Source organism: Castanea sativa, chromosome 2, assembly GCF_040712315.1.
Source record: "Castanea sativa cultivar Marrone di Chiusa Pesio chromosome 2, ASM4071231v1".
In the NCBI taxonomy this organism is placed as follows: domain Eukaryota; kingdom Viridiplantae; phylum Streptophyta; class Magnoliopsida; order Fagales; family Fagaceae; genus Castanea; species Castanea sativa.
The window spans coordinates 9,406,944-9,418,583 of NC_134014.1; the positions used below are offsets into that span (position 1 = coordinate 9,406,944).

General features: G+C 33.8%; 1 protein-coding gene across 1 annotated transcript; it reads right to left on the reverse strand.

The window, feature by feature from the left end:
• Nucleotides 1-730: 730 nt before the first annotated feature.
• LOC142625911 (uncharacterized) lies at nt 731-2,433 on the reverse strand. The gene is made up of 2 exons (XM_075799665.1): nt 2,276-2,433; nt 731-1,319 (listed from the first exon to the last, which is right to left on the reverse strand). Exons 1-2 carry the CDS (start codon nt 2,360-2,362, stop codon nt 1,026-1,028), a joined length of 381 nt encoding a protein of 126 aa, XP_075655780.1. The 5' UTR covers nt 2,363-2,433; the 3' UTR covers nt 731-1,025.
• Nucleotides 2,434-11,640: the final 9,207 nt, after the last annotated feature.

Sequence of the window (11,640 nt, forward strand, 5' to 3'; positions counted from 1 at the left end):
ATATATATATATATATATATATATATATATATATATATATATATATATATATATATATATATCTCAAACTCGTAATATTTAAAATTTTCAGCATAGCATTATTGTTGTTATAATCTTGTTAAGCCACATTAGCATAGCATTATTATTGTTATAATTATTACAGATTCAGCTTGAATTACTATCACACATCTATCACTCACAACTCGCCACATCTCGCCACATGGACAAATTTTGACATAAGTTATGTCATTTTATATAGTCCTAACATATTTCCAAACAATTTCATATGAGGATCAGTACTATAATTAATGCATAATAATAGTGCAGTAAAAGTAATCTTATTTCAATCCATAAGCCACGTCACTATAATGTAAAAATCTATCACTGTTAATGTGGAAATCCATAAGCCAGAGATTTTGTGGAAATCTATCAATATAATCCCCTTATCAGCGACCATGCCTAACCACATATTTCTTGTGTTTCATCGCCAAACAACATTCTTGATACAGGATGTGGTTTGGTACAAGATGTGGTACACGATGGTGTTACCAAACCACATCCTGTATCAAATTACATCTTGTCCCAAGCCACATCCTGTATCAAGAATGTTGTTTGGTGTGGTACACGATGTTGTTACCAAACCACATCTTGTACCAAACCACATTACCCTTTAGAGTAAACAACATCCTGTACCAAACCACATTACTTAAATTGAATAAGGGAAACTGTCTTCACTTTGAAGGCTTTAAACACTTACTGCCTCATTCCCAAATTCCACTTCATCATTCCATTTTATACAGGAAATTTAGTCATTAACTGAAATAATGTAGATAACTTTAAGCAATACTGATTGACAAGTACCTATTAAGTACTCTTTAAATACGGTGATACGATACTCTCTCTTCTCACAATCATGGTGAATCTCACATTAATACCACGTCATCAGTCATCACACTCTGCGATGACTCCACAAGTATCTAATAATTTTCCGCTTATTGACAATCAGATATACATGTAGCTAGTAGCTAGGCATTGCTGGAAAATGCTTTAACTCCTTCATCAGGCCCATCCCCTCTTTTGCGGTAATCAGCTCCATGTTCATGTTCCTTGTGCCTGTTCATGACAGATTCTTGATTTTTGTCACCCAAAGTAGCCTCTTCCGTACCATCATATGCTTTTTCAGCAGCTTGACTAGCCACACCTTGCTGGGCCTCCCTCAGCTTCTCCTCTGCTATTTTTTTGAATTCTTCAGCAGTTGAAGGTGCCCTCGCTTCTATAAAATCACGGGGATCGTTGTCCTTGCTTGCTTGGGTATAACTCTGAAAAAGTATTAATTAGACCAAAACACAATGAGCTTCCGGAATGATAACTCAATATTATTAATAGAGCAACAAAACTTTCTCAACACCTTTAAGTTTGATTAATGATTTTCAGAAATCACATTATGAGAGCTTGAAATTTTCACCAACAAAACCTGTCTCTTTTTTGTTTTGGCATGCCTTTCTTCCTCTGTTTTTACTTTTTAGTGGGGACCTTATTTGACAAATCGCTATCCCACCCAGAATGGATTGAATCATGACACTGGCCCCAATAGATGTTAGTGTTATAAATTGGCCAAGCTTGACCCAACGGGTCTGCCATTAGTGAACATGAGTCACATGACCTAGCCAGCAGCAAAGCTAAAGTTCATAAATGTTACATGGGCTGGTAGCTAGGTTTCAAAGGAGGAAGTAGCTAATGCAAGAATTAAAAAACTGTCTAAGATCACAAAGTAAAAACAAATTAACAAACACATACAAGGTCTAAGAGGTATTTAAAAATCCACAAAAGTAATCAATATATGATCTAATGTATATCCCAAGTAGTTATACTCATATATACTGGTAATTAGAAGACATTTAACAACCATATAAGCCTTGTTACATTCAAAGATTGTTTATTGAGATCAACCAAAGTCATCTATATACTTGATGATGATCCATCAGATTCTGGCAATCTTGACTAATAGACTTGAATGATCAATAATGGCAATTCATGGAAGTAGTTGACTGAGAGATATATAGAACAAACATATAAAAAATACTAGACGCTACCTCATCTTGAATTCAAATTCTATCCATCTTGTTTCTTACATTTTGCTCAAGCACAGAAGACATAGAAAATCAATAGCTAGTTATATGCATGAAAAAAACCTTTCAAAAAATTTTTAAAAAATAATAATAATTAAAAAAAATTGACCATAGATCAGCAATAAGGAAGTGATAACAGTACTTACCTTGATAGACTGGTAGACACATGCTCTCAAGGGCTTGGCCAGGAATGGCCATAAGGAAGTGTTGAGGGGAAAGAGATGGCCGTTCATGTTGGATGCCAAGCGGCGTAGTACAAACTCACAGAATAGCAAAGTTGGTTCTACAATTACATTGATGAAGAGTGATCAAGAAAGTGAATATAGTGCAAAGATGATGTAGTACACGTGTCTTCATGAGCTAGGATATCACTAGAAACGTGGTGTCCCACAGATTTGCCATTTCACATAGGCATGCAAATGTTGCTATACATATCTTTTTTAGAAGGATTTTGCTAATGTATGTGTTAAAAGTACACAATAATTATTTATTTTTGAGAAAAAAATATCTCGAGAAATGAAAAAGTATTGACAGCTTTTTCAATTTTCGAAAAAATTTTATCATAAATGAATGGCTTAATATGTGCCCTTAGAGCACACATTAACCGGACTTTTTTTAGAAATATTAAGTTGACAATACTTTCACAACTTACCAGTAACAACTTACCACTTAAAATTTATTACAAAAATATTGTGAAAATATTATCAACGCAATATTTTTTTTTTTTAATATGGGTAGAAATGTGAGGATGCTTTTCCATTGGGCCCTCCAATACACACTTTTATTTTGTGTCTATTCGGAAATTCTAGGAGCTACCAACTGCAATAAGTTACCCAAAAAAGAATTACAGACTAGCTTTGTTGAGTGTTGACAAGTTTGGGAAAAACAAAAATATTGCAAGTTGCAAATATGAGGGGAAAAAGTTGCAACATATAAGGTAAAGTCGTGTCCTTTGGGAAAAGAAACAGACCGTTTCAAGTATATCCACAAAGCTAAAACATCACCAATGTTGAAAGAGATGACGTATGAAAATAGGCTAAAGATTTTATATGGTTTGAAAGAGATGGCGTATGAAAATAGGCTAAAAATTTTATATGGTTTTTGGTAGCCATATTTAAAAACAGTTTTGGTGATTTAAATAAAGAAATTGGTTTGTTTTAAGATAATATTTTCTAAAAAATTATCTCATTTTTTCATGTTTAGTAATAATCTTAAAATAAGTTGAAAAATTATTTCTTGACATTACTTATTTAGCTTTAAAAGAGATGGAGTTTTGTTTTGACCCTTTTTTTAATGGAAAACAAGTGAAAATTATTTCTACTTAAAACAAAATTTAAATGCATGTTTGATTCAATAATTCAGGAAAAAAAATAATTAATATATATTTATGTTGATCCTATGACTATGTGGGGATCCTTTTTTTGACAAAATGTCCAAGCCCAAAAAAGAAGCAAGGACCCTGGGCCTTGTAGTTATAGTGTTAAAGGAATGGGCTTGGTTCACCACAGCTAAATGGGTTATTTACGAACCAAGTGATGCACAAAGCAAGGATCCTACAATACGTGTATTCTGACAAGCAAGAATGTGTGTGTGTGTCTATATATATATATATAGGTATTGAACAGCAACGAAAATAGTATAGGACCAATACATAAAGAAAGACACAAAATGAACGTTAAGAATCCTTAAAACAATAAGGAATATCTCATTACTTTTCTTAATTTGCGAATCACAATGTGCTCACTAAGATGCGTTACAAGGTCCAAATAAGCTCAAAAATTACAGACTTAGATGGCCTTCTAAGCCTATAAGACTTGCAAAGTTTGAATCCCTTTGAATCCGAGTATGTTCTATAGTCGCTGCTTTGGTACATCGAGCAATATTTCTCTTTCCTTTACTACTTTCTCTGAGTTTTTTGACAGAGTTTTCTCAACGATTCTATTCTGATTCACTGTTGCTGAATGCCCCTTCACTGTTGGCTGCTTCCTTCTTTTATAGTGTCATCCTAGGGCTCCGGGGTACCACTGGTTCCCTTTCTTTGCTCCCCTGGGTACCAGAGCCCGTGGCATGCCAGCAGCTTTGGTGACTGATCTCTTCCTTGTTTTTCATAGTTTTCTTATTTTGGTACCTTTTCCCCAAAAGTCTTTTGCTGACCTTCCACTCTAAGATGTCCTCGGGGAGCTGACCTTCAATCTCTCTTCCTTTAAGGTTTCTCTATCTTCCTTTTTCAGACTCAACTTTTTGGCTCCTTCTTTTTGTCATTTTTCCTAAATGAGCCAATTCTATCCCTGTCAGGTTGAAAGTTCTCCTAGCTACTTCCTTTTATAGTTCTTCTTCCTGGGTTCCTCAAGGTACCAGCCTCCTTGTTTATGAATCGTTACTTTCCAATCCTTCTGGTTCCTCTCTACATCATTGGGTGATTGAGAAGGACGTTTCTGCTCTTCGTTCCTTGTGTTTCTTGACACTCTTTTTTAACTGTTTTAATCTCATTCCCAGTTGTGCTGCACATCCTGAGGACCTCGAGCCTCTGGCAGCCTCTAGGTATCCCGCCCAGTACTTACTACTGGACTCCTTTTTTTTATTCTTTTGATCTTGATAGGCTGGGCTTTTTCCTTTCTTCCCTTCGTTTGATAGGCCCTAAGGCCTATCCCTCCATGGGTCTTGGGCTTGAAATCTTTTTAATGGACTTGGACCTACCCCCCCCCCCCCTTTTATGGGAAGTTTTAACCCTTTTATTATTATTTTCCATGGAGTGCATTCACTATGCTATTTTGGGCCTTGATGTTGTGACTTTTTATACCTCAACAGACTATAAATAGAATCCATATAAGATTTCAAATCAACAATCATAGGGAAAAACAGAAACCTTAATATAGCTCATTATCTTCATCGGAGTCAAAATTGTTTTAAATAAGTGGCCTATTATTATTGGTTGGGACTTAAGTCTTAATAGTTGTCAATATCATATAATACGTGATACAAGTCATATTGTGTATAAAAAAAGTTTCATATTGTAAGTGCTCATAAATCGTACGATATAGTGGCATGTATCATATGAATCATAGCATATTGTCAAATCGTACGATACATAGACATGTGCTTTTAAATGGGTTTTTTTTGTTAAAAATTGTGCTTTATTTGAATCCAACAAGCTGTTAGACTTGTTTTCAACACAACATTAATTGGTTACTTAATTTAGCCCAATAAAATAACATATCCATAAGTTTTTCTTTCTTTCTCTTACCAAATTTGGACTACACACTTACACTTCACTTTCATATTTGCAAATTTCTTTTCTTTACTATAAAAATAGAATGCCAAGAAGAAGAAAAAAATTCTTTTCAATTGACAATATAATTATTTTTTATTTTTTTCATACAAACCACCACCATGGTGACCTACCACTGAAACCTACTAAAACAAAATCGGAAGACCCACCATTGAAACCCACTGAAACAGATCAGAAGCCACTAGAGATTGATATCAGAAAGAGAGTGGATACAAAGAAAGAAAAACAAAAGAAAACCAAAAAAAAAAAAAAAAAAACAGGTATAAAGAGAAGATGAAGGAAGATAAGAAATTATTTAAATATCAGTATAGGATGAACAATAAATATAATAATATTATTTTTTTTAACTATGAGCTACAGTGTATTGCCAGAAGTAGCTATGCACTGTAGCTGTGGAGCCAAAAAATATGGCTTTGGCTCCACTTTAGAGCATTCGCATCTAGTTTGTTCATAAAATTTCATTTTACCATCTCAAAAGCTACTTTATCTATTATACCATACTATTTTACAATACACTTAACATCTCAACTTTTATTTTCCTATACAACACATTAAAATAATATATTTACACAATAAAATATACAACACAAAACAATCTCTCCTCTTTCTATTATTAAAAAATTAGAGACACAATAAAATAATATTATATAAGAATACAATCTTGCTACAGTAGTCTCTTACTTGTAAGAGGCTACTGTAGCACAATGGAATATTTTCTTACAATTACAACTTGGGATAATGCATGCTTTTAGTATTTGTGAATTGTAAAATACCATTTTGGGGCTTGCAATACTAATGCTCTAATGTAGCCACATTTTGGTATTTGGTGGTGCTAAATAGCAATATAGCTTTTTAGCACCACCAATACTAGTGCTCTTATTGGCCTTAAGTAAATAAGTTCTAAGTAACTATTACTAATCATAGAAATATAGATATTCATATATTCAATAGCTATTTTAAGTTTGTGCAGTCTAAATTGTTATATTAACGAGAGTAGCATGGTAAAACAAATTTTTTTTTTAGTACTTGGTTTTATGCTTTTTCAAATAAAACCTCTATTTTATTTTATTTTATTTTTTCACTAAAAGGATAGCACGTGCCTCCTCAATTATCGTTGATATAATTGTGAAATTTACTACACCCACTTGTCACAGTATCCTCCAACCACAAACTCTTCTCCAAGATATCCAAACTACAAATTTGGATTTGGGCTCTTAAATTCAAATTCACTGGCCCAAATCCAAACAAACTATAAATAATTTGATAGAAAAAATGAAAAATGAAAAATCAATCCAAAGAACCAAAATCCTCTTTGAAAATCAAAAAGTCGTGGTTCTTTGAATGTCATTGACTTCTTCTTTTTTTTTTTTTTTTTGAGAATCAATACGCTGCTTTTTATTAAAAGAGGCCAAAAAGATCCACCTGTGAAACAGATGAGCTGTCTGGTGGTACATTTTTCATCCAGACTTGAAATTGAGAGATAGACTTAGCTCGTCATTGACTTCACTGAACCACTAAATAGAGTTGGACAAAAGCTATACCTTCTTTTATGTGGCCCATATGGAAGTGGATGTAAGCACCTACTAAATAATTATAAAAATGGTATCGATTTATCTTTATTTTTACTGGTTTATAAATAATAATAATAATAATAATAATAATAATAAGAATAATAATACGAAGAAGAAGAAGAAGAAGAAGACATACATTTAATAATAATAATAATAAGACATACATTTAAAGGTTTATAAAAATAAATAATAATAAAAAACACACACACACACACACATTTTCTGAATAAAAGGGATGAAGTCTAGGTGAATGAAAGGAAAAATCATTATACAATTTTAAATAAACATCTATTTAGTATTAACAAATCAGACAAATTTTTTTTCTTTTTTTTTTGTAAAATTTGTTGACCGAGCTTAATTATTTTTTTAACTTTGTTATTGGTATTTTTTTATTAGAAAAATTTTGGCAATTTTTGTTGTTAGGTTAATTTTGTTGGGCTTGTTAATTTTTTTTTATAAATTCCTTTAAAAAGATCAATGATATTATTAAAAGAGACAATTGCAATTTTATCAAATCAAATTATTAAAATTAGTGTGTGTGTGTGTGTGTATAAATATGTATAAGATTAGCTTTTGTAAATTCCATGATCAAATCTCTTTCATATTTTCAATATATTCTGTTACTTTTTTCTGTCAATTGGAGGAGCGCAACCAAGTTTCAAAGCTCAAAACCCTGCAAGAAATGTGAAGCACTTGTCAATGTCAAACACTAGTTTGAATTTTATAATCCTTCCTTCTTAACCCTTCACCCTAGCCTATGCTAGGGTCCAAAAAAAAGTCCTTTCTGATTTCGAAAGAGTGATTCGACTGACTTTTGGATAACAAGAAGGCATGTTGATATGCTTATATATGGGATTCAAATTCTCTAGATTTTCTATGGTACTTCATCAGTTGATTTCTTTAAATCTTGACTACTCTTTTATGATTTAAAGGTCTAAATTCTGTCATGTCAGCATTCCACTAACAATATTCTTTTATAATTTAAAATAATGTTGCAGACAAAACAACTAAAAGTATGGGATAATTACTAATTACCCATCTGTGGTTTAGCTCGAATTTAACTTACCCACCCGTGGTATCATTTTTGAAACTTTACCCATCTGTGCTTCCCTCCGTTACTACTTCGGAACCCACCTCTCTTTCAGACGTTACTCTAACACATTTTTTATCAAAAACAAAACTCAAAACAGATCAAACACTCCTCTCTCTCCCAAAACACACCCCCATTCATGCGTACAAATTTTCAGCATTTTAAGCTTGTTACAAGCTTAAAATCAAATAGATCAATCATTCCAAGAAGAGATCGCTTTCTCACTGCTCTCTCTGTTTCACAAAACTCTCTCTCTCTCTCTCTCTCTCTCTCTCTCTCTCTCTCTCTCTCTCATTGTTTCACAAACCCACTTTAATTTTCTCATCTGGGTTTTGTTTAATTGTTGTACTTTTCTTTAATAATTCTTTTTTTTTCCTAGGCAAATGGGTGTGTTTGGAATTGTGAATGTGATTGCTTTTTTGGGCATAATCAAAGTGGGTTTTGTGTTTAGTGAAAATGATGGGTGGGGTTTGATTTGATTGATTCTTCACTCAATGAATATGCTTTTTCTTTTTCAATTAATGTCTTGCGTGTTTAAACACACAAACCCAACAGATCCACCACAACATACCCAACGCTGGCAACAACGAGATCTAAACCCAGCCAAAAACTCAAATCCAAACACACAAACCACCGTGAAACCCATACCAAAATCACCAAAAAAAAAAAAAAACCAAGCAATGCATGTTCAAATTTGGGTCTTGCTACACAAATTGCAGGTAAGGCATTTGCTGGGTACTTAGGAGATGAACCTAAATTCAGACTACCAAGTAGATCTGTCTCCTTTTAATGTCACCATGGGCACATGAAAAAGCTTCGTAATTCAAGAATACCACCATGTCCAAGAAATAGGTAACCTCAAAAAAGTAGTGGGCTTAATTTTGAAGCCAATCTAGTATAAAACGTGGGATCAAATGTTGTGCTATATTTTTCTTCTTCTTTGTTTATTTGATTTAGGGATTGGGTTTCTTTTGGTAGTTAGGGTTTGAAAAATGGGATTTGAGGCATGGTTACTGATGGATCCGTGGGTTTGGATGTGTGTAGGTGTGTTGATGTTTGTATTTTGACTTGGGTTTTAGGGTTGTATTTTGATAGATCTGTGGTTTGTAGTTTAATGATATTGTTTGATTTGATATGTATTAGTTTTCTAGGTGTATGTTCTTCAAGTTTGTGAATTGTGAGAAACTAATACCATATTTTAATCTTGTTTTTCTTTTGTTTTTTTGTTTTTTCTTATTTTGGGAGGAGAGAGACATAAAATGGGTGTAAAAAGACTTATTTACCCCTCTTTTTTAACAGAGGTAGGTATTAGAGACTAAACAGAAGTAACCTTAGGTGGGTAAATTGTCAAAAATGAAATCACGGGCAGGTAAGTTAAATTCAGGCTAAACTACAGGTGGGTAATCTGTAATTATCCCTAAGAGTATTATTAGTGGAATACAGACATGACAGAATCTAGACCCTTGTTGGGGGAATTTTTCATTCGTTGTCCACATGATGTTAGGGGATTCAAGACCGAGACTCAACTTTAGGCTTGGAACATGGCCCAAAGGCTATCGGTGAAGTGTAAAAGGCCCATTTTGCTCAAAGTCTAGATTGCATCCAACAAATATTATAATAAGACCCCAAAATACCTCCTTCAAAAATAAGCTAGCACAAAAGATGGCCCACCACAACAAGTGCCCACAACAAGTACTTAAATAATAGTCTAGCGATAAGCAAGAGAAACGTCCAACTGTAGATGCTTGAAAAATCAATATTTGTATAGTAAAAATTATGCATTTCTTCCATAGTTGGTTAATATAAAAGTGGGCCCATTATAACAAATACACAAAAGGAAAAAAAGTCCAGCAGTGAATGTGACAGACCTCCAGCGGTGAATGTGATAGACCTCCAGTGGTAGACATCTGACAGGTTAATAAGTGTGTTTACATGGTAAAAATAATATATTTTCCTTATTATTATTAAGTCAACATAAGGGAAAACTTTCATAGTATCCAAAACATTATGGCTTTCATCATAAAACAATAAACAAGGATTAAAGGCTTCATAATTACAAATAAAAATGGAAAAATAGGATGGAATGAAAGGAGAGAGAGATTCCAGCTCAGTGCAGCATATATTTAACTAAGATTTTTGGAGAATATATATTTATGTGTAGCATGGATGGGGTAGTATAGGCTGTTTTGAGCGAGTGGGTATGTAAGCTTGTGATGGTATGATAGAGTTAATGTTGAAACTAAGTCTTTAATGGGTAAATGGTTGTTTATGACTAATTAGGAAGCATTTATGGGCTGTGAATATGCAAAAAAAGGAAGGAAATGTCTGAGGCTAAGTGAGTGTGGGCTAAGAGGAATGATTTATGAGCTTGGGGAGAGTTGAACCACAAGCAAAGTGACAAGAAAAATAAAAAATTTCAGAGGGGGTTGGTCGGCCTCTTGTGGGCTGGTGTGCTTGTCCTTTTATAGTGGAGTTTAGGGAGATAAACGTAGAACTGATCAGGGGGCTGAGTAGTAGGCTTAATTATTCTAGGATTTGGCTATAAATGAGAGATTTGCTTTTGGGGTTGCTTTGCTTCTTTGGGTAATATGACACATGGTGAGTATTTGGGGTAATCTTGCATTAAATGCTAAGAATTTTGAAATTGTATTTAGCCAATGGGATTAAGGCAGGTGTTAAGGAGGAATTCTAGTGCTGCAACTGAGATTTGGACCCTAGGAAGTATGATTCAATACCCCAAGGCAGGTGTCAAAGTTTAAGTCCACTTTAGAGAGTTTCACTGGAGATCCCTTTATGCGCTCCAAACCGCATGTTCCCAAATTTTCCCCTTTAGGATTCATGGGCTTGGTTCATGAACCAATTACATACATTTTTAGTAATATAAACTATTTGGTTGAGGATTTCATGAACTTGGAGGTTTTGGTTATGGCTTACTTGAGTTGTGACCAAAACTTGGGGAAGAAGGGTATTTATTGTCCATCAGCCTTTAGGTGTCAGTCTCTAGTACTATCCATGTCAGAGTTGACAGTGGGACAGGTGGCCAGTTCCTAATTTGGTTTGGGAGTTTGGTTGCTTCTTGAGGTGACCTCTAGCAGAAGGCAGAACTGAATGGAGTTCTCCAGCGAGGACAGCTTTCACACATGGGTTGTTTTGGCTGAGATTTCATATTAAGCTTGGCCATGAGGGCTGAGTATTTCAGTGGGCCTCTGACTTGGTGGTTCTCTCCACTTGGGCCTATCCTTTTGCTTCTCATTGTGAGCCCTACAAAATTGACAAAACTACCATATATTGCCATGAATTTTTTATTCCACATGGGCTTTAGTTGTTAGTAGAAATAAAATGAATCCATGAGCTTTAATAAATAACAACTTGTATAATTTCTCATAACATAGTTTTTGCCATGGATAATTTTGCAAATGATATTTTCTTTGGGACTTTTAAATAATGACCTCCAATATCTCTTGAGAATAATATTTACTATGGGTTTTAAATAGAGGCAACATCCGTGGGTTTCAAATAAAATATGGTAACAACCACTATAATGGAATAATGTGATATTCT